General features: G+C 36.1%; 2 protein-coding genes and 1 non-coding gene across 3 annotated transcripts; 1 reads left to right on the forward strand and 2 right to left on the reverse strand.

Moving 5' to 3' along the window:
- Positions 1–637: 637 nt before the first annotated feature.
- On the reverse strand, positions 638–7,812 carry LOC113348177 (golgin candidate 1-like). Its single transcript, XM_026591881.1, has 21 exons — positions 7,564–7,812; positions 6,901–6,978; positions 6,671–6,732; positions 5,928–6,563; positions 5,748–5,810; positions 5,144–5,221; positions 4,831–5,034; positions 4,652–4,708; positions 4,464–4,538; positions 4,300–4,371; positions 3,730–3,792; positions 3,521–3,619; positions 2,659–2,736; positions 2,096–2,164; positions 1,883–1,930; positions 1,695–1,790; positions 1,503–1,579; positions 1,332–1,377; positions 1,145–1,243; positions 996–1,040; positions 638–862 (listed from the first exon to the last, which is right to left on the reverse strand). Exons 1-21 carry the CDS (start codon positions 7,589–7,591, stop codon positions 791–793), a joined length of 2,145 nt encoding a protein of 714 aa, XP_026447666.1. The 5' UTR covers positions 7,592–7,812; the 3' UTR covers positions 638–790.
- Positions 7,813–19,375: 11,563 nt separating this feature from the next.
- LOC113348178 (meiotic recombination protein SPO11-1-like) lies at positions 19,376–23,020 on the reverse strand. Its single transcript, XM_026591882.1, has 15 exons — positions 22,922–23,020; positions 22,733–22,832; positions 22,457–22,530; positions 22,241–22,342; positions 21,920–21,993; positions 21,456–21,472; positions 21,146–21,215; positions 21,036–21,072; positions 20,837–20,884; positions 20,693–20,751; positions 20,587–20,618; positions 20,208–20,313; positions 19,906–20,026; positions 19,724–19,787; positions 19,376–19,628 (listed from the first exon to the last, which is right to left on the reverse strand). The coding sequence occupies exons 1-15, from the start codon at positions 22,974–22,976 to the stop codon at positions 19,502–19,504; spliced, it is 1,086 nt and encodes a 361-aa protein (XP_026447667.1). The 5' UTR covers positions 22,977–23,020; the 3' UTR covers positions 19,376–19,501.
- Positions 23,021–23,097: 77 nt separating this feature from the next.
- Positions 23,098–23,171, forward strand: TRNAR-UCU. Its single transcript has one exon. It is a non-coding gene; the product is annotated as a tRNA-Arg (tRNA).
- Positions 23,172–23,898: the final 727 nt, after the last annotated feature.

Genomic DNA, 23,898 nt, shown 5'->3' on the forward strand with positions numbered 1-23,898 from the left:
AACATTCTGACCAGAAGAATGGAAAAGCTTGAAGGTTAAGAGTTTTAAGACTCCTTTCAATCATGAGGAGGCTTCACATGATTAGAAGAAGTATTGAGAATATGATATAAAGAGACGCGGTGTCAACGCGCAGTAGTTGTGTTATTGACTTATTTCTCAAAAAATTAGCAATTCCTGCCTTTTGGAGAGAAAACTATTAACGGGTGATCGACTGTATTTTCACCTCTGAAGAACATTCAAAAAAGTGGATACTTGATTTGTTTTGTATTTTTATTTTTATTTTATTTGTTATTCGGAGTTTGGATTACTTACTGAATTTGCTGATATATTAAGTAGAATCCCATGCATTTCACCGTTCTTGGGCTACCTTTGGAGAATAGATTGCCAGCATTTCCCTCCTATATATGTACAGCTCCAACAAAAAGTTAAGAAGACTAGAATCACACCGACGGCCCACCCATGATGAAGTAAATCAAGGTGAACCTTATCTGCCCTATATCGTTCTTTCAGATTTTGGTTGAATAATTTGATTACTCGGGGTAATATTTCATCACCTTATTCATACATTTTTACTGTATGAAATATAATACTTGAAAAGGGGGCAGAGTTCAAAGACTTTGTACTTTGCAAAAGTATGTTAGAAATATAAAACAATAGAACAAGTCGCTATAAAAAAATGTATTTCTACAGGTATATATGAATTTCGTTCTTTTACGTTTCCAGTGAGTAAAATAGTTAAGAAAAACTACAAAGATGAACAATTTAATGAACAGAACAATTATATATAATCTCAAGGCAAAGTTGGGTAATTTAGTCCCATCGAGGCTGCAACTTCACTGGCAGAAAAGTTGTCGGCTTGTTCCTAAATTGAACAAAGCACAACAATCATTAGTCAAGTCATATAATCAGTTTGGAGATATGCAGTTTAACTTTTTCCTATGTTCTAGTGATTAATAAATTATCCATGTAGTCCTGAATTTTTTTAAATTACATACCTGAAGCCGATGTAAAAGATACATTAAGAAGAGATGAACAAACACCTGCAAATGCAAGGTTAACCAAGATCATTCAACAGTGTCAATATGCTATCACCTTATGCGTTAATATCCCGAATAATCAATGGATTTAGTTTAAGGGTTTTCACCAGATAGAAGAGTAGGAGTACTCTTGCAACAGGATATCGCCAGAGAAATCGAGTGGCTCTAACTGCTCCTGAATCTATAAGCTTTACTGCTTTTTGTAACTGTATAAAATAAGAGAAGCGTCAACCCACAGCTAGATAAGGTTAGGGTATAAGTGCCAATTGGAATATGAGAAAGAACAGTAGTTACCTGTAAACTAGCGCCAGCCATATGCCGATGATACAAGGGTAGAGGCCTGTGGTTGTAGTTTCATCAGAAAACATTAGACTTTTGCTCTTATTCTTGTCAGAATAAGATAAAGTAATATCACAATTGAGTGTTTTCAGAGCAGCCAAAATCAGATAGAAAGCAATAACATACACAAGGGTTTTCAAATCCGTATCTTCTTCCCAAGATGTTGATGCCCTGCGGGGGACCTTACTTCTTTCTGCTTCTACCTGTTCATCAATTCAACAAAATTTAAGTAACCCGGGAGGAATAGGTCCAAAAAGACGCAATGTATTAAGGTTATAAGGTGCAGTTGGAAAATATAGTTACAAGCAACAGACAAACCTGTGCTTCTTGAAATCGCTTAGCCTCTTTCTCCAATTGGAACTCAGTTGCAGCCTTTTCACTGGCCATTGTCTCTAATTGAGTTTGCTTGTAGTACTGAAAGAAATGATACAAATTGCTTAATGAATGACTCGGTGGTAATCAACTATAAACAACAGGGTTGGATGTGTCTCTTACGCCTGACGTACCAATAAATCTGTTAACTCGCGATAGCGCTTTTCTAGCTCCATGTGTTCCTGTTAATCATTGTGATATATAATAGGTATGTATTAGTTTTTATTGGAAAAAGAAAGTAGTATAACATGAGCCACTAAGAAAAGTAAGAGAATCTAAGTGTAAACAGACAAGTGCAGCCTTTAACTTGTAAAAGAAACATTAACAGAAAACTGAGGGCCACCAACCTGCCGTGAATAATGCTCAGCATCCCTTTTCATGCCTGCCATTTCCACCCTCATCTTCTGCATTTCAGCCTGCAAACATAGTAAGAGATCAGATACCCTAAAAAACTTGATTATTAATTCTCAGTCACAATCATATTGCACTATATGAACTATCTCTGAATCTAGTGCCTAGGATTGAACTTCCCTGAATGGGTAATGCATAGCAATGTTTTAAAACAGCCACTATAATGGTGAAACCATCGAAGGCAACATAACAACATAACCATTAACGGCCACGAAACGGGAAATGAAACAAGTGGAAAGTTTTGGGACAACGTATATAATCGTTATACCGCTATTTACTGTTTTTCTAGTTATAACGGGCGTCAGTGAGCTTGCTTATCCATAAGGGTTTCATACCCTAACAAATGGTGACGGCCAATGATTGTTATCTCTATAATTGAAAACCCTGGTTCAGGGATAATAATCTTCAATAAAGTCCTAGTTGTGCATTATAACCGTTTCAAAAGTTAAGTACCAATATAACGATTCTGTTGCACTTAGACAAAACACAATAAAATTACCTCCAAAGAAGAAAGCTTGCTTTCTGCATCTCTTTGACCTTGGCGTGCACGCTCCACTTCTTCCTGCCATGCCTGCATCTGTGATTGAAGTATTAAAGTTAATAGCATATTGTAGAAAATTCCAGGAAGGTAAGCAAACAAACATCAATCGTGGTTAGCACTAGACGCACTTTATTTTCTTAAAACTATAATGGCCAGAAACAAAAACGAATAACTTAGATCTCATGGACTACTTAGTCTCTTAGTGTAATGATCATTTGGCATGGTCTTGCATTGAGCAAGGCGTCTAACAAAACTCAATCAGTGCCATAACTTCATGTGGTGTGCCACATGACAATCATCAAATATTGCATTGAACCAAGTTGAATACAATAATATTGATGCAAGCACGCAATTGTACTATAGATTCACCATAAATATACTAACTTAACCGTCGGGATTCCTTGTCACAGAACAAAGGGGTTCTTAGTTTGTTTATAATTCATAAAGAACAAACCCAAGCTGGTAACCATTATTTTGCTTACTCATGGGTGCCAGAATCATGTGGTTAATCATCTCATTTTGTTTAAAATTCATAAAACAATAAGCCCAAGCTGGTAACCATTATTTTTCTTACTCATGGGGCTCGAAATCATGTGGTCAATCAACGGGAGATGTTTTGTTTTTAGCCTACGGAAGGTATTTCATTTCCAACTTATATAAGTAATCTAGTTTTCAAAATTCTCCTTGTTATCTTAACCAGCAAGTACTTCAGGTCAGAATATATATAAATAAGGTAATCGCGGTCACATTACTTTCAGCTATCATATGTTTGATTAAGAGTTTATATGTCTACAAGTACTAACAATATACGATTACCAACCTGAAGTGCTTGACTTGCTTCGTCAGGAGACCTCTTTTGGCCGCGGCGAACACGAGCTTCCATATCTTGCAACTCTTGAGTCAATGATGCACATTCAGCCTGATAATGTACTGATGATTACCACCAAGGAGCTCAAGATCGAATCTTCACCTCAATAACCAGAAAAGAAGAACTGAAAAATAAGAAACGCATGAAAGATTGTAGTCTACCTCAACTACTGCCAACTTTTGCTCTAGATCTGCTGCCCTTGATGCCCGCTCATCAGCTGTTCTCTGAATTACATGATTTTGTCAACAGTTGAATTGAAATGATATAGGAGATAAACCAGGACACCATCTAATCAGCAAAAGCATGAGGGCTAAGATGTTATAGCAGCTGTCACGTTTCCCTTTTAATCCATACATTTTATTAAGAAGCCTTGATGTGGCAAAGATTATCTGTTCTTTTTATTTTATTGAGTGATCATATAACTGTAAGAAGTTCACATACTCAGGTGAAGGGGCCAGTACTTGTGGTGTCATGATAATTAAAAGACTAAATTGGTCATCTAACTGCTTCAAGAACCCTATATACATACATTTTTGCTTGACAACCAAAGTACGACAAAATAAAACCTGCAACCTTCCAAGAATATCCTGGCTGACTCAGTCAGCTGTCTGGCATGCCTTGGTAGTTTGTGATAGTTATTGTAGTAGTAGAGGGAGGGAGGAAAAATACTAGTTGTACCCAGAAAGTAAAAATAGAAAGAAAAAAAATTGTAACTGCTGAGCTCCAAATACCTGGATTCTAGCAAGGGCTGTTGATGCTTCAAGAGCTCGATGTTCTAACTCCACCTCCCGTTCCATAGCTGCCTGATTATTGAAACAGAAACAATTAGAAAAGCACAATAGGAACACCTAAAAGTGAAGAAATGTTTTCTAACAAAGATACTGTAGATATTAACCATTTTGGTAGCATTGTGTGCTGCATGTTCTTCTTCTGCCCTGCGTTCTACAGAAGCCAGCTCTTCCCGTAGAGCCTGGAGTTTGAAAGAGGGAAACAATCATTGTATGAAAGAAAAAATACGAATAAATAAGACCGATATGCAAGTAGTAGGAACTTTGTGTTATAGAGTAATTTTCAGTTGCACACCTGCATCATTCGTGTTTCTGTCAGCTCCCGATTTCTCATAATAGACTCCATATTTGCCTGGTTAGAATGCATGGATTATAGTTATTATTAGGGACCTGATGTTTTGATTCAAGTGAGAATCATATTATAATTTATAACCTTTGGAAAGATATTGTAGTGAGGCATCACAATAAATATACCTGAAGAGAGCCAAGCTTTCCTTCGGATGTAGCAGCCTGTTTCTTTAGCGAATCCATTGAATTGACAAGGTTTTCAATTTCTGAATTCTTTGCAGCCAAAGCGTCACTCATATTGGATTCAACTCTAGACACTTCAATCTTGGATGCAGATAACTCTTGCTGTAGTTGCTTAACACGAGCCTCATATGACTGTCTCCTTTCTCTCTTTAACGGTTCAAACCAATTAACAGGCAAGACATAAAATTGTTAAGCACATAAGCAATGTGAAGTTTCACGTTTTCCTAAACTTGTAGACGTTTTGAAGGCAATTTACCTCTGACACAAGAAGCTCTTCCAGCTGCTTATTTTCAGATTTGTATTCTTGAAGGCGGGATGAAAGTCCAGCACAAACCTTACATTCATATAGAAAAAGGATATTGGGCATTTCAAGAACAAATAACAACCAACACAAAACAAAACCCATCAGAAGAACATTGAATAAGAGGATAGCCAGCAGATATGTCTGACAAGCTCTCTTTCATGTCTTTTTTTTTAACATCTGGATCCTAAATCTTTCGTATACTCATATATAGTATAAGATTATACGTCATATTGTATACCAGGTACATATTTGGGAGTCTTTCTCCTTTTGCAGAAGCCTTCTACTGCCTTCATAGGTCCGTGACTAGGGTCTAGATAATATAACAGATAGCTGAGAGGCGATTCCTCTCCTCCCATACACTGTGATGATGGTAAACCCAGAGTAGATGAAGGATTCACGTCTTCCCATTAAGAAGATTGCCCGATTGGTCAAAATAATTGTTGGGAGTTGTTAACATTGTTCCACTTTTTGTGAAAGTAACTAAACAAAGTTAACATACATCATGAAGAAATTTATAATGTGTGCTAGACAACTGAAAAGAGACGAGATTTCTTACCCTAGCTAACCTGGCTTCTTTAGATTGACCAGTAGATTTTGCAGTTTTGAGCAGTCCTTGAGCCTGCAAACCAGCTAAAGGGACTAGTCAACGATTAGAGTATACACTGAGCATATGACAAAAAAACATTTGCTAGTGAGAACTGATGTATGGATTGTTTTAGTATATGACATAGGTTACCTCATCAAGTTGGTCTTGCACTCTAGCTGGAGAAACATCACATTTATCTTCCTGTTGCATCTTAACTTCTAAAGAAGTTTGGTCCTTTCGATCTACATCTTCTGATGGAGCATCATTGTTAGTATGTGTTCCCACATTTTCCAGTTCAGATCTCTCTAAACCAACTTTTGAAGGAATATCCTCAACTCCTGGTTTAGTGATTTGTTCGGCATCAACAGAATGTTCTTTATCAATGACATCATCTCCTTCTCCCACCGAAACTGAAGGCAATTCTTTATGTCCCTCTGATGTATTTTCAATATTACTCTCACCATTTACTGATGAACTAGAAGCTACTAAATCATTAATGGTAGAAGAAATTTCCGATGCAGTAAGAGTATCAGGTTTATCCACATCACTCGGGGTTGCCTCAGGTAAAGTACCACTCAATATAGTGCCCTCTTCATTTGAATCTGGCTGTATCTCTTTGCTAGTTTTGCCAGGGGAATTGCTGGAAACAGCACCATCATTTTCGGAAGATACAGTAACTTCCAACGTATCAGGTTTAGCATTATCTGGGGATGGCTGTGTGGTACCTTGACCCGGCTCAACGGAACTTGTTTTTGGAGGTTCATTAGCCTGGAGCCTTGACTGAGCCTGCAGATTCAGTTGCACACACAATTTAGTGATGTCAGAAAAGTATTCAAGTCATTTCTTGGCTAATCTTCCTATCAAAAAAAGTCAGGGATGTGCTAGAATAAGACCTTCTCCTTCCGTTTAGTTTTCTTGGACTTCAACTCTTCCCCATTGGATGCTAATAAGTTGCCTAAAGAGACGCCACATATGCACCAAAATAAGTATAAGATTGACTTTTACTCATACAATACATCAATAACACCAAGAGTTAAAAGCTTGGCAAGAGAGTTAAAGTTGTCGAGCACAAAACATACTCTTAGTGGTGAGTCACAATTAAAGGAGCAATAAGATCGGATACCTGGTGAGTTTGATTCCGGTTGCTGGTCATAGTCACTAACCACCAGCTTTGCCCGTCGATCTACAACTTCTAATAAATCTGGGTTCACAAAAAACAGAAACTTAGATCATCATTAATTCTCCGACATCACAAATCAATTAGCATGTAAATACATTTAACATATTAGCATGTGATTTCTTTCCTTCCTATACCTTGTACAGATTTCCTATCACGAAATGAGACAGAGTTCCACTATGAATAGAGGGATGTATAGACACTACAATTAGAGTTAATTATATCTAGTAACGGTATCCTCTACTGTACCTCTGGTTCTATATTAGAGATCTCTCTAGAAATGCATTATTCCCATCTCGAATTCCATTCACTACTGAGTGACACAACTACATGCATTCAAATTCAATAAATTTCTTCTCACTTTTTGTTCCAATGTTCATATTTCAGGTTCTTCTTCGAGAAGAATAGTTTCATTGTATCGAATTAGAATCTATATTTCAATGTATAAGAAGAGGTTACCTAGTATCGTTCTCTACCCAGTTTTGTCATGCAAAAGCAAAATTCATCACTACTACTATTAATCAAATAAGATCAAAATTAACTAAACAAGACTGATCAGATTATATATTATTGATATAAAGAAATGAATTAAAGAAGATTTCTACATACCTTCGGCAGCTTTAAGCCACTTCGCCATTACCAAATGGTATTAATTATAATGCCCTAAAATTGGATTACTGAGGGAAAAAATGGACGAACATTTGGTTCGGTAGATCTGAAATTTGTGGGAGATGATTCGGTTATTGGTTGGAGTAAGGTTTGATCGATTTGGAAAAATGGTGGAGGACGGAAAAGGAAAAAGATGATGAGGTAAAGAAGAAGAAAGGAAATTACTGTTAGGCGTCAGGTCTTAATCAGATCTGTTGTGTATAAAAGGAGAAGGACGGGGTCAGTTGGTTAAAACTTAATAAAGGGTATGGTTTCAAAAGGCAAGTGATTAATGCAAAGCCCAGCCGAGCCAAACAGCACATACAAGTACAAGTGTGAATGCAGTGAGGAAAATATTTTGCTCATGGCATGTTTTGTGGATGTCACATGATAGGAAGTTCGAGTATATAGCGCGTTCCCGTGCAGGGTTGGTATGGAATGCACATCTATTTTGCTCCACCATGGACTGTTCAAACTTCAGAAATTGATGGCCAAATGGTCAATTTTATTGGTTTGTTCACTGCAGTCATTAATAGAGCCGCGCGTCTTATCTAAAATAGCACGGACCAAAAAAATAATCTGTCAGCGGATCAGCTTCAGTCTCGCGGATCAATATAATCTGCTGGCATCCCTAGTTAATCCGCCCGCAGGCTACATTCAGACGTTAGCGGCTACATGTGATTTTAATCATTCAACGATTTTTATTCTTTTCACTATAAATTCAGCTCATTGCAAGTTTAAGATTCACACCTTCTACACCTTTATCTCTAAATTTCTCAATTTCATCCAATCTCAATACTCATTTTGCCCTAATTTCAAGCACAGTACTCATACCATCTCAATCTATCAGAAACATTTCCAAAACTCCCTTTCTACAACAAACATGGCAATCCCCTCGCAACAATCACAACAACAAACGCATTCCTGGCAGAGTTTGTGGCTTCAAGTTTCCGATGGATGAATACGAATCAATTTGTAGGAATTATGTATTTTTTACTTTAGATCAAATCAATGGTTGCCAGCAACTGGGGAAATTTTTTGAAAAATTTCGTGAAGAAATCGGTAACATCAATTCTCATGACTCCGAAGGATTGTCTCATCGGATTCATACAATTAGAAAAGCCGTTAATTAATACGTAGCTTTGATCATGCAAATATACCCGATGCAAAAGAGGTAGTGAAGGTGAACCACATGTGGAACAAAAATGTCGAGAAGAGTGGCAAAGATCCCACAAAATCAGTTTCCAACAGGAAAGTTGTTTCAACATTCTAAGGGTGGTTAAAAAATTTAATGCATACTTGTTGGAAGTAATAAAATGCCAGCCAGATCACCATATGGTCCAATTTCGCAGGATTTTCATAATTTTGCACTTGCTTCCTCGCCAGAAGGAAATGCATCTCCACGTGTTGTGTCTTCAAGCAGTCAGGAACAACATAACACCAATATTGATATTAACACCAATGTCAAAGAAGAAGTGGAGGGGGCCAGAGAGCTGGAAAAGCGACGAGAGACGCAGCCCAAAGAACAACAAAAGTAGGTTCAAACGAGTTCAACTATTCTAAGCACAAAGAATTCGAGCGTCAGGTAGAACAAGAATGAAGCAGGGACCGAGGCCTGGCATTAAAGCAACTTCAAAAAAATCGTCTTTTGCGAGAACAACATTACAGGGATTTTAACAGGTACAAACTGAAAAATAAACGGTACCAAATACACCACCAACTTTTTCATTCGGCAACCTGCATCGACAAAACCTAATACAATTGCAAGCAGATTAACTTAATGATCCTTGACAATATGTATGTAGATTTTATATTTCTATCTCTTCTCAATCAGTACGTATAGACTAAGGAGTCTGAGATCCTTATTGTTAGAAGAGTACTTGGATGATCTCAAAAATCAATATCCAAGATCAATTTAGTCGTATCCAAAAAATCAAATCGTAATTCTGCCAAGTAATAAACTTGTTATTTATCTTTCAAGATACGAATTCTACAACAAACAAATCTCGTAATTGATCACAATTATATGGATGTATCTACTAAGATTGAATATGTACTACTTGTGTAAATCATATTATAAAGATAAACAACATAATGTGGAAAGGGAAAAATACAAGACACCAGAAGTTTTATTAACGAGGAAACCGCAACAGCAGAAAAACCATGGGACCTCGTCCAGATTTGAACACCAAACTGTATTGAGCCGCTACAGACACTAGCCTACTATCAGACTTCGGATTGGAATGCAGTTGAGACCGAATCCAGCCTCCAATGGCTTCAGTTATAGTCTCTTGAACTCGCGAGGCTCTACGCAACTGATTCCCTTAGATAAAGTCCTTTACATCCTAAGAGTTGATTCAACCTCAGTGAAGACTTTTGATACCAATCTGCCTCTAACATATATGCCTATTTGATTTCCCTTTAGATCAAAAATCAAGGCTTGGAAATATGTTTATAATACACAAATATATCAAACCTCATAAATCTGGAACACTTATACTCATTTAGATGAGAAGCCTGGATTCTTTACCACCTCTCAAGAATAATCTCCAACTTATCAATTAAGAATATTTTTAAGATATCTATCTTGAGTAACCACAAAGTCTGAGACGAAGAGAACTTTGCGATTAATATTTATCTTGCTGAAAAATATTACGAAAACCTCGATAACAGAAAAGAAAGATCAGGATACACGAACTATCAAGGTAAAAGATGGTCGAACAGGATTCATGAATCCCCAAAGAGACATCGTTTAGTCGTAAACCTAATAACATTTCACAAAGGAAACTTAGGTCAATAAAGGATAACTCTAGCTATTAACTAGGACACAAGGTGTCTGGGATTAAATTTCCCAGTTGAAATAACATCTTTATTTATAGTTTTTCAAGACTGAGGGTTGCTTAGAATTCAATCTAAGATAACTTGAGATTTAATCAAACTCTTTATTTATTTAGATGACACTCTAATTAGTGTTTCAAGTAAGTATGTGAGAAGTGTGTCTTGAAACTACATAGAAGTGTATACACGGTGGTCCGGTTACGGAACCATGGATAAGGACTGTTATTTTTGGCAAATTTGCCTTATGAACTGTAAGCAATTTGATGTTCATTTAAACACTTAGGAATTTAATCATGATACACATACACAAGTGTTTTAGTGATCAATGATGTCTTAGAGCTATTTAAGAAAGTCATATCAATGCTAAACTTATTAAAAAATAAGTCTTTGAGCATCTGCTAGATTCTACTGGGACCATTGGTAAAACGGTTCATGAACCATAAGGCAACTTCACGAGTTAGGGTGCTATGGTCGTGAATCGGGTTCGACAACCCTACTTGGCTCGAGAACTCGGATGAACTTGTATCGTGAACCGGGTTCTCCTATTGTTAGTATTTTACACCAACATGAAAAATTCAGATCACCACGGTTTTTGAACTGGGCTCGTGAACTGTCTCATTCTGAACTTACAGTTTGCGAACGGGTTCGCCAACCTTCCTTACATTTCGGAGACTCAGATATCTATGGTTTGCAAAGTGGTCCGCCAACCTACCCTGAGCCAAAATATCAGAAGTTTTGTATTTCTCTCTTTTAATGTTTGAAACATTCCCAAATGGAAAAATCATTTGCATGACAATTTTCAATTGTTCCAAAAAATAATTCTTGAACAATAAATTGTTTTGAACTGATATTGTTAAGGACCTTTGAACATCTATGCGTCAAAAAATTTCGAGATATTTAACAAGACAAGCTTGACTCTAAATTTCTTCTTTGTAAATCTACTAGAAGCCATATTACATAGTCTCATAAAATAGAATGGTAAGATAATGAGTAAATAAAATGGTTCAGTCTTCACGTACTTGATTGATGAAGTTCTTATAATGTCTTCGTTGATCTTCAGTCTTCGAGGGTGATGTATGATACTTAGGACTAAGTCCTCAGACATCAAAGTGATAATTAAATAAATTTTGTATTTCAGTAATAATCAGAGTTAAGTTGCAGCCCAAGAGATTCAAGTTGTTTGTATGCAGGTGTTTATGGAAGATCTAAGAAGATTCGAAGACAAAGAAGATTTCTTATTTGAGTTCATAATCTTTGGTGTGCACGAAACTTGATAGGTTGGGAATCCAACTACAATCGTTTTATCTTTTGATAGATCGGCATCAATATATTTCTTTGTGATTTATAATATTGATTGCATAATTTAAACAATTACTTTGGTAGTTGATGAATAGATTGTTCTAAGAACCCTACAAAGGAGTTTATTGGGATAAACGGAAGAGTCTTTTGTCAAACTCATATCACTTGTTTGAAAAAAGTTGTTACCGAACATATTTGTTGTTCCTTTACTGTTTGGAATACGAACCAAAGGAATTGTTCCAAGTGCCTAACTTATTGCAAATTTGAGGCGCAGGAATACTGGGGGAACTAGGTGAACTATAGGTTTAGTTGCTTGGTCTCAACTATACGAAGTTGGTTTAGATTTTGTATATCGGCTTAATCTGAGAGTATTCAATTCTGGACAAGGTCCCGGGTTTTTTCTGCATTTGTGGTTTCCTCGTTAACAAAATCTTGTTGTGTCTTTTACTTTTCTATTTCCATAATTATAATTGTTTTTATTATAATTAGAAGTAAAATACACAAACGTTAATTCCTAATTACTTGATAGCAATCTTATAGTGTTTGGTTAAGTCCGAACTTATTATCAAGTAATCATACTTTGTTGTTGTACTATCTCGATCTTGTATCTATAATCAATCACGCAAGTTAGCTTGTAATCGTAGTGTCTCGATCTTGTATCCATAGACAATCACACGAAGTGTGAAACGATTAGTTGTATTGTTTCGACTCAGTCCATAAACAATCATTTTCGGAGAAAGGACTTATAGGTGGAAATTTTTTAGATTGAGGTATATTTGGGTACCCTCGTCTTTTCACAGACTATTAGTGGTATTCTTCAAGTGAGACAGTTGGACATTAATGAAGAAAAATACTTAGGCTTGCCTTTCTTTATGAAGAAACAAAAAAAAATTCTTTCTCTATTCTCATTGATAAAATGGACACAAGACTGTCAAGATGGAGATGTATCAACATATCTAAAGCTGGCAGGTATGTAATGGAAAGGAATGTCACTAATGCAATTCCAGTCCATCACATGACAAGCTTTAAGCTCCCAGATTCTACCATCAAAAAGATGAATTCTTCTCAGCAAAAGTTTTGGAGGAAAAAGAAATCAAACAAGGGTAAACAACTTATTTTATGGAATAATGTGAATATACCTAAAGAAGATATTAGTCTCGGATTTAGAGATCTACACTTGTTTAATAGAGCTCTTTTAGCAAAATCAGTATGGAGATTATGCACTGACCACGCTTCAATTTGTGCTAAATAACTCCAAGCCAAATACTTTCCAGATGGTCAGGTGTTTAATATTAAGAAAAAATTTAATTCTACTTGGTCCTGGACAAGCATCAACTCTGAGTTGGACTTCATCAACAAATACAGTTGTTGGTGTATTGGCAATGGTCAAAAGGTACAAATATGGAAACATAACTAGGTGTTAGGTCCGAATGAGCCACCAATTCCCAAAAATGGAGTTACTAATCATGGTTAGGTGTTTGGTATTAAGAAAAAATCTATTTCAACTTGATCTTAGACAAGCATCAACTATGAGTTGAACTTCAAAAATAAATACAGTTGTTGGTGTATTGGCAATGGTCAAAAGGTACTGATATGAAAACATAACTGGGTGTTGGGTCTGTATGAGCCACCAATTCCCAAGAATAGAGTTACTAATCATGAGCAATACAAGTATGTCCATCAACTTTTTTCTTCTGATTATTCTAGCTGAAACTATGACCTGGTTCACTCTGTCTTTAAAGTTGAAACAACAAGACTTATCCTTAGCATTTCCATCCACCCTAATTATGAGGATAAAATGGTATGGAATTTGGATAATAATGACTAAGGCTGCACAAGACCCGGTCCGATTTACCTGTACCGACCCGGACCCGAAAGACCCGGACTCGAACCGACCCGGACCCGGAGTTACCGGTACATGTACCGGTTCTGAATGTTGATACCCGGTATAGACCGGTACAGGTACCGGTTCTGGGCTATTCCCGGTCTGTACCGAACCGAAAAACCTGGTAAATTATAGCCATTGATATCTTTTAAGATATTACATCCTAGCCGTCCCTTTTAGGTTTAGTCTCATCTTCAACTCCAGGTACAGGTACAGGTACTGGTCCTGGTCTTGGTACAGGTACAGATACAGGTACAGGTACCTTCGTTATTTTGAACTTAAGTTGTAATGTTGAACTTTATATGTTAAGTTAGTTTTTTGTTAGCCTTTGTGTTTCAAAATTTGGGTAAAAGACCCGGTACCGGTCTGGAATTGGACCGGTCTTACCAGTACAGGTACAAGACCAGGTACAGGTACAGGTACACAAATTGAGGAACCGGTCAACTCCGTGTACAGGTACCGGTTCCACCAAAAACCCGGTCCGAATCGGTCCATGTGCAGCTCTAATAATGACCCTTTGTCTATCAAGTAAGCTTACAAGAAGATTTTTGAAGAGCATAATACAAACCTAGCAGTAACTAACAGGATGAAAAGTATATTCAAAAGAGTATGGAAGCTTCTCATTCTCCCAAGAATTAACCAGTTTCCATGGAAGTGTGTGAAGGACATTCTCGCTACTAGAGACAAACTGACACATATTATTCAAAATGGAGATTGCAGCTGTTGATAAGTGCATAATTCATATGATTTTAGTGTCCATTCCATACTTGCTTTAGCTATTATTCTTGCATATTTTTTTCTCAATTAGGTGAATCATCTAAAAAGGAGCTACAAGGTGCTGAAAAGATCTAGGAAGAGAAGTATTCCAAGTATCCAAGTGCCCAAGTCCAAGAGAAGTGGAAGAAGTGCGGCGAAAAGGAGCAAAACGCTCAAAATCAAGAGACGGGCCAAATACGGAGATTAACACATTCAAATTAAGTATTTCTCATCACCATCTTGAATAGAATTGAAAGATAAAAATATTGCAAAAAGAATGAGGTCATTCCGAGTTCGCACGAAGAAGTTGTGGCCAAAACAAGCTTTTATTGAATACCGAAGACAATAAAGTTCGCGGACTTTACTGGACGGGAATTCATACTTTAATTCCGAAAATTTCTGCTGGAATTTGAAGTTTGTGGACTGGGTACGCGTACTTAGAAAGTGTAGAACGTGTATTAATACCTTAGAAGGCCTAAAGTCACGTTTGGGAGTCTTTATGTCGTATTTTCGGTCGGGTTCTTAAACCGAACTAAGTACTTGGAGACCGAGTAATGTAAACCTATAAAAAGGTATTAGGGTATGTAAAAGATCATATCACAAGTTCTACATCAAAACCTAGGGTTTACCCCTTTAGGGGGAAACCACCATTATTCATCTTCTTTGTAATATGAGTAGATAAATCCTTTGTTGATTAAGGATGAATTCAATGTTCTAAGCGTGAAGATTTATTAATAATACAAATCTATTGAGAGTTTTTATCATCATCTTTTGTCTTTACCATATCTAGGATTTATGAATGATTCTTAGATTGATTTGGGATGCATACTAGATTACTCTATTGATTGTTCTATTGCTAGTAGAAGTTATGAGATAAGTAATCGTCAATTAACTCTCTACACAAGTAAAAATCGCGAGACCTTACAGAAGTATTCTTTGGATCAATCGTGTTTGAAGACAACACCAGCAAGTAAACCTTGATCTAAGAGTTTAACTACTGGGATCAACCTAAATTCACAAAGCTCAAGGCGTTCGATTGGATTACACCTTGAGTGATTTACTACTTGGTGGTTCGTTGGATAAAATCTGGTAGTCGAGAACTTCCGTATCTAGTGATTGAAGGAGTTTTGGGGATAACACTGATCTAGCTGTTATTCTACGGTTGGTGATGAATGGTTCTTACGAACAAAATAAGTATTCTAATCCTGTTAACGCTTGGTAAAGGCGAAGGATTCCTTAATCATCTCTTTTCTTTATTGTCTTTCTATTCATCTTACAACCGATCCCCCATTGTTATTTACTTTATTTTGCTGATCAAATAACCTATCAATTACACAGCTCTCTGTGGGAACAATCTCTTACTACCGATATATTACCAGTTAATTAGTGGGAAATATGTTTATCAATTTGTTGAGCCTACGACATCCCATACAACTGTCCTTTATGTGCTCAAGAGATTGAAACTTCCTCTCAGTGCATCATGGAGTGTTCTCTAGTCAAGTTAGTATGGTTTTTTGCGATAGGTACCAGTCTTGTGGATTGGATTTGCAGTTGTTTTGACAAGTTGCAAGCTGGTCATTTTCAAGAAGATACAATATGTAAGATAATAATTGTGGCCTGGTGCATTTGGTCAGAAAGATGTGACAAAGTTTTAAAAGGCGGTACCTCTACACTGGACAACATTATTCAGAAATACAAGAAATTCATATATGAATTTACTAATATGTCCCATAGAAAACCTAATAACACAACCAGGCATAATAAATCTAACTTGCATTAGTCTCCTGCGCCAACAAGAACTTTTACTACCAATTCAGATGTTTCACATCCTAATACTAATAATACTGGTGACATTGGTCTAACCATTCGAGATTTTGTAGTTACCCACAGAGGATCAAAGTGCATTTACCTAGCAGCCTCATTTGGACCAGAGCATGCAAAGTGCAAGGGCTTACGGGAGGCAGTAAAGTGGGAAAAGGAGCTGAACATGAATGATGTATACTTTGAACTGGACTCTAAACTGGTGGTTGATGTTGTTAACAAGGAATCCTACAACATTGATCGTGGAATTCATAGTTTAATTAGAGACATAAAAAATTTATTTAAGTTTTTTAACTATTGACATTGTAGTTATGTGCCTCCAGAGAAGAATAAAGTGGAAGATGTACTTTCCAAGTTAGCTAGAGTTGATGGACCAGATAGAGTCTGGTTATTTGCTACTAGTAACATTACTTTACAACCAGCATAGGATGCTAATATCTTGAATATCAATCTAACTCTTATTCAGTTAAAAAAGTAAATAAAAATGGTGGTACCAGAGCATCAATTTCCTCTTGTGGAATGCTTGATTACATACTAAGCATGAGCAAAGGCAATATACTGAAAAGGTGAATGGGAAATTATGAAACTCAAAGGTAAACCAATAAACTTGACCCAGAATATATTTTGCATGAACCAAAAAACTGATAAGCTCATGACATCTGGTCTTTGCTTTGACAATAATAGAAAGTTGACCATCTTGTCTTCGACGAGGGATATTGAATCAGATTATCCCAACATTTCATGTCATGTATCGACGAGGGTTGAAGCTTGTAGTTTGTTCTGGTAAAAGTTTATGAATGGTGATGAAAATGATTTCTCCTATGGGAAACCCGTCATCGTTGATGTTTTGAATTTTGATATTGCAGGGTCCCCAAATACTCATAATGAAAAGATTTTATGCATCTCATATTCATGTTGAAAACTTATCATAAAAACCTCCTGATTTGTTGTGCGAACATAAATACCACCTTGAAAATTTTACTGAAATAACGAAGCATTTTTGACATCAAAATAGTACATATCTACTTGATGGACGAATTTACGATCATGCAGTGAGGCCAAAGCTTTAGTTATCTTGAAACTGGCTGGAAATGATTTCATCAAGAGAAAAATGCATGACACAACTCAAGTTCAAAGAGGTTTGAAGTTTTTCAGCGAGTTGAGAAACATCTTATGCAGAGGAACATACATGGTAATACAAAAGCGTAACAAAATCACTATTAAATGGCGTGACACAAATGAATTCAAAATTAAAAAGCTAAGATGAAGACGAGATACACAACCTCTTTAATTTGCTTCATAATTGTAGACATTGATCCAACCAAGAAAAAATATGTCATCACAATGTTAATTCCTTCCTAGTTATCTCAATACAAACTTCAACACTTTAAATTAACTTAAGATAATTTTTCGGAAGAATTATATTGTGTGTATAATTTTATTACGAGGGAGGATCCATGGACAATCTTAGATGGACACTATCGTATATAATTTGCGCCATCTTCTCCGTAAAATCTAAATGACGACGATGAATTTAAATTTAATATTTTGATGATATGTTCCAAACGATCGAAAACACGTTTTTTTTTTTTCCTGAGCATGTGTTCACCAATGGTCAATTGTACATTGCTCTCTCAAAAGGAGTATCAAGTAGCAACACGAAATTATTAGTGACTAAAGACACCATTGCAAAGAAGAAGGGAACATACACGAAAAATGTTGTGTATAAAGAAGCTTTTCTGTCTTAGAAAAATACGAGCTACGAATACACATTCTTGATGTAAAAGGACATTTATGATTGAAAAATTATTATTAAATGAAAAATTCAAGTTTAGTTGTGATTACTTTTGCACATTAACATGAAATGAGTTTTCACCACTTGGCGGTGACCCTTGACCGGAACTTTGACCGTTAATTACTGCACGAAGACAACAAAATTACGAAACAGATGTACCGACAGGCGCATCATGCATGCGTGCTATACTAGTAATTAATAATGGAATTATGGGAATTCCATGGAAGACGAAGAACACGATTGAAGAGGCAAAAAGATATTTCCTTCAAAATTTTCCACAAACTCGGATACAATGTATCTGCAGGAAACAAAATGCAGCAGCGGATTCTGTAGCTAAAAAAGCAACAACATACAAGATTCATTATATGTCCAAGCAGTTAAATCTGTAAGTCCAAGAGTCTAGTATCAATTTTAATAATTTCAATCTTGTTTGTTATACTACGTTACTTGATTAATATTAATGTTATTCTAACTTTCCCCTCAAAAAAAAAAATGAAAAAGGAAGTCTGCACCTCATAAGCCATTACTAACTACACTATAAATTTCACTCAAAGAGAATAATAAAGCTTAAAAACTCGGAAAAATATTTTGGATTACGCTTTTACATCCATCAAAGTAAATGTTTAGGCCGTTGACTGACGAGGACTAAACAAATTCATAAGCCATCCCTAACTCTAGGATGATAAGTTAGCCAAGGTACATCGTCCACCTCTAAAACCAAAATTGTCTAGAAGAAATATGGTGACTAATTCTAGAAGACTATGACCCCACCCCGTAAAATAGTGGGTCAAACACTCCAGGAAATGGGTCTACAGCCACTCTACAGCCTAAGAATGCCCCTAAATACTTTCAGGGAACAGATAAACTGAATCTATCTAGACTTCTAGAACAGGAAATAAAGTATCATTTTTAAATATACTTTTTGAATCTTGTTATTATCTACTGAGATGAGTCCGTTTTCAATGCATGTGCTTGACATATCATTAGTGGTTCTTCTAGAAATAAACGAAAGCATCAATTAGAGAATGAATATAGGTCCATTAGGATCAGGGATTTGATTCATCGAAGTAATAGTGACCAGAATAAGATGTACGTCTACTTAGCAAATCATGCTCATCCATTGCCAAGTACTGATAAGGGAACGAAAGAAGATGCAAAAAAGATGAACAGAAAATTGTCGGCAAAAAAAGTAAGTGGTCTTAGTACAACTGCCGGAAATGAAATGTTACCGGCATCGTCCCGTAAAGAAGGAGATAAACGTGGATCATTTTTACAACGAGATTTAATTGGTTTTTTTGGGTTCTATAGGAAAATCTATCCTTTTGCTTGATCTTTAGTTCCTAGTTTAGTAATCAGAAAGTTCTTAATCAATAATCTCATTTTCGTATTGTAATTATATTTGTTCATTTTCCATTTAGATATCAATCCTTTGATTTAATGTTATGAATTGTCAACATACATCGAAAATGATTTCCTTAGTGGAATCATGACAACAATAACTACTGTTAGATGAATACCCCGTCTTGAATTTTAGATGAAACGTATTTCTCTGACAAGAACGAAATTGAGGATACGGACAAAGCTTCAATCTCAAATTTTACTCCTGTTTTCAACATTATCTCTAGTTCTGACCTGTTTCAAATAAACATTAGTTATTGTTAGGTGGTTTCAGTTCAAAGTATTAAATGAAGTGATAAGCAACAGCTGCAAAAGCTGTCGAATCGAACCTCCATTGTGGCGCTTCTTGATGTAGGTAGCATCTCAGTAACATTGCTTCGGCTTTCTTCTTATCTGGCACAAAAACCAAGTTCAATTGTATGAAAAATGTTGAACATCAACCAGGTCCCTGGACAAGGAATTCATATGATTCTACGGAAGCAATTAAACAGTAAAGAAAAACCATTTTGACCTTCTACTGTTAGAGGAAGGAGACAACGTTTCGGGAGTTGATAGTTCTCAGCGTCGGAAGGAAAAGCCCCAAGCCATCGTACGTCAGGCAATCGTAGAAATTTTGCATCGTATGCCATTTGCTTCAGAAGTAAAGTAAGGTTTTTAAATAAAGAAGTATGGCATAAATGCAAACTCTTCTGTTGTTTTTGACAAAGCTAAATGTAAGTTTATCAAATACATTTCTGTGCAAGATGTACTTTAAATTGAATTGAGTAGCTGTTGATAGATCTGAATAGATTCAAAGATTGGTCTAGAGAATACCATGGAACCAAACCGGTAGGTTGTAAGGATGTCAAAACCATAAGGATCACAATCCACTAAGCAATATGCAGGCAGATGCAATTTCTCCATAAGAAGACGCAAAAACCTGCGAAAATACATTCAGGAAACAGGTCATAACTGCAGGCTGGGATATCAGGCTGGAGTACCGAAAGTTCAGTAACTATTATGCCATACAGTTACGCAGGTAAAAGATAAATACATTAAGGGATAATCCATACAAGAATGACCTTAAGGTGAACAAGTTTAGCCATTTGACATCATAGTTCCCATAACAAACCTAGGGGTTTCCCAGTAAAAATCATTGACAATCAGCAATAAAGAGTAAAATTTAGAACTGAGGAGTGTTGATGTGATGTACCTTCTAGTAGAAACATCAGGATAACCTCTTCCCTGAAATAAGTAAGCAGGGGTATCACTGTTGGTTCTTTTGCATAATTGAAGGGAAACTAAAGAACTGTGATTACCGTGACAACGATACAACGATTTGCACGACAAAATTGATCATCTGCTAGCCGCTGGAATACTGTAGCAAGAAAGTCAAAATTATGATTCAAATAACAAGCATCAATACAGGTTAAGAGTATACAGTAACCTTAAAGCAGATTTACCTGTTTCCTTCTCTACAATCAGTATATACTGTGCAACACCAGTGATATCTATGCTTTTTAATTAAGTGAAAACTTCAGAATACGTAAAGTCAGGACAGTTAAAGCTTTCATTGCCTGAGATTATATGAATTACAAAAGAACCTAGTCCAGCAGTCCTTGAGGAAACACAAGTAAAGAAAATTAAACAATATCAGGATACCTTTGACTTCCTCAGCATGAACAGGAATAGAGTATGCCTGCAAGTAAATCAGTTACACAGATCTGAACTAGTATATATAAGCTCTCAGGAAAGCCAGTTTGTTTTCTTACAGTGTTAGGACTATTCATGCAGTCGATTTTCCTTCCACTTTCCATGAATCTTAACCACCCCATCACCAACCTAGACACCAATTTACAGATTGCAAGTTTATGCAAGGTCATTAAGAAAATCGACAACGAGAGATGAAAATAAAATCAAATCAAAACTGTTTGATTGGTCTTGGATAGTTAGGACAGCCTATTATAGAGAAGGCAGTTAACAAATCACTGAAAAAGAACTTGGATAGCACGAAGGCATATTTCTTTTCATGTTTCGTGAAGACATCATTCCAGGATGGTCCTTTATAAGATGATTTGTTACCCTTTTCCAACAGACACCTGCCAAAAGAAAAAAAAGTGAGAAGAGACCTAGCGATTATGAAATGGGACACATTGCAAGCTTAATGACTACTATATGCAAGTCTTGGATCCTTTTCTGGATATAAATATAAGTATCTACTACTACTTTCGTGGTGCCTAATGACGTTTGAAAGATTTAATAGTCATGGACACCAGTGGGAACTATTGAACTCATCTGTATCAGTATCATGTTGCCACATTTTCTGAACAAGAAGACAAGTATAATTTTTCCCAGGTACTGCTTAGAACGGCCCAACATAGAAACCTGGTATTCATGTGTAATAACAAAATCTGTGCATATGAAGCAGATGATTCTAATAGTTATTATCCTCTCCATTAATGTATACCAATAAGTTAGAGACGGTAAAACTGCAACTAAGTAATTGAAGATGGATTCAGAATTACTAACTTGACATGAAAACATACCACATTCAGGTTATGGCGACTGCATTTGAAGAGAATGCATATGTCATTGATGGTGCGGTCTACAACTGCTTGCTCTGGAATACAAAAATGAAACAAATACAATCTACCTAAATAAACATGAGTATGGTTTAAATTGCTATCATGTTCTAAGAAGAGAATAAAAGGTGAAATGAGACACTCATATGAACTTCTGGACTTCATAACAGGGAGAAAATATGTTACATGATACACATGATAGATACAATGTGCATCCTAGTCTCTTAATCAACAATTCAAATACACCAAGCTTGACAAATCTAGGAACAAAATCAAGAGGCATACCTGAAAATACAGATGGATACATGTAGTATATATCTCTCTTTGACCCGTGTTTGTTTTCCCGCAACAACTTCTGAACAATCAGTAACACCCTCAGCAAGACATCTGACAAGATCAAGCAAACAAGGTATCCTAGTAGAAAGGAAGAAAACGAACAACGTGGTACAACATAAATCACGTTTGACTACATCAAATTGCAATATATCAAGGGAAACTCACTCAGTCTATGTGCATGACATTCTCTTTGAAGTGTAAGCATATCTTGGCCTTGCTGCTTTTCGTAGCTACAACTACTGCATTTGCAATTAATCACTAATTAAACTAAACCACATCCTAAAAAACGTCAATTAGAATATTGAAAACTTAGAAGTTTGAGATTACGAAAACGAAAATGAGAAAACCCTCGATTTGGTGCTTTCGAAGGCTATTTTAAATAATTTCACACCACATATATTTGAAATTATATGAAAACAAGTATTAAGAAGGGATTATTACCAATTTCCAGTTGGATTTGAGCAGTAATTCCTATAGCGATCTAAGTAAAGTACTGGGGATTGTCCATTACAGATATCTTTAAGAAGACATCGAGTTAACCCTGTAACATTTTCATCCGTCAAAACTTTCCACTGACGAAGAATCACTTTATTGGAACGAGAATTAGTTAACATTTTAGGGATTTCATACCTTTGATCTTTGAGAGTAGATTGTAGGGTTTCGAATTCGCACGATTTTCCTCCATTTTCTTCTGCTCTCGGAAACTTAAAATTGGTAGCTGCTAGTTACTACAAAAATACAACCAGTTTAAAATGAAATTGCAGCACGGGCGGTTTCATATGAAAATAAGGCGTCTGAACAAACAAGCACCCGTGGCCTAATGGATAAGGCGTCTGACTTCTAATCAGGCGATTGTGGGTTCGAATCCCACCGGGGTGTGCTTCTTCTGTTTTTTTTTTCTTGGGCACGAGAGATGGTGCTACGTTTACGGGTTCTCCTATTCTCGGATGCAGTTTTGCCAGATCTTTATGGAGATGAATTAGTACCGGCTGAAGGTCAAATTTTTTCACCAATGAAATGTCAAATTATGATAATTTGTAATATAACTAAAAATAACCCGTCCCGTAACGGCACTGTTAAGACCCAACAAATATTAAACATGGGTTCTAATTTGAAAGAAGCTTATTATTTCAATGAAGATTATATATTTTTTACTTGTTTAATTAGACTAATATCTCATTATATATTGGAGAGAACGTGTGAAAAAAAAGAGAGAGATGAGACGAAATCATTTCGTTTTGTAATTTGCAATGAACCACTGGAGTTATATTTGGCAACAGTCGCATTTGTCATCTAAATAGCATCACGTGCTACAACGAAATAAAATCTGATTCTCATTTGCAAAAAAGAATTAAATTTTTTTAGGTAGTCTATTATTTAATAGAGAGTGAAAATGTTTCATCGGCACCATGAGAAAATAAAAAAGATTCCTTTTTAATTCGAAACGGTAAGCATAATATCATCAACATATCTTCCCTGGAAGTGATGTGTAATATCTCTAATGAATCATTTTCCTTCAAATCTGTAAGCATGCCGCTGAAAATGGATTCTTACACCTAAGCTAGAATGATGTGGTCATGTAAGCCTATCATATTCAAATGTATTAT

Source organism: Papaver somniferum, chromosome 2 (genome assembly GCF_003573695.1).
Source record: "Papaver somniferum cultivar HN1 chromosome 2, ASM357369v1, whole genome shotgun sequence".
Taxonomy (NCBI): domain Eukaryota; kingdom Viridiplantae; phylum Streptophyta; class Magnoliopsida; order Ranunculales; family Papaveraceae; genus Papaver; species Papaver somniferum.

Bases quoted from the DNA above. Each gene is read 5' to 3' on its own strand.
- LOC113348177 (XM_026591881.1), bottom strand. From the start codon at position 7,591: ATGGCGAAGTGGCTTAAAGCTGCCGAAG. The intron at 3,793-4,299 runs GTATTTGGAGCT...CATGTAATTCAG, and splicing joins CAGCCCTTGCTAGAATCCAG to AGAACAGCTGATGAGCGGGC. The intron at 1,244-1,331 runs GTAACTACTGTT...TATTTTATACAG, and splicing joins TGGCTGGCGCTAGTTTACAG to TTACAAAAAGCAGTAAAGCT.
- LOC113348178 (XM_026591882.1), bottom strand. From the start codon at position 22,976: ATGGAGGAAAATCGTGCGAATTCGAAACCCTACAATCTACTCTCAAAG. The intron at 22,343-22,456 runs GTGAGTTTCCCT...TGATCTTGTCAG, and splicing joins ATGTCATGCACATAGACTGA to ATGTCTTGCTGAGGGTGTTA. The intron at 21,994-22,240 runs GTATGCCTCTTG...TTTGTATTCCAG, and splicing joins GTATCCATCTGTATTTTCAG to AGCAAGCAGTTGTAGACCGC.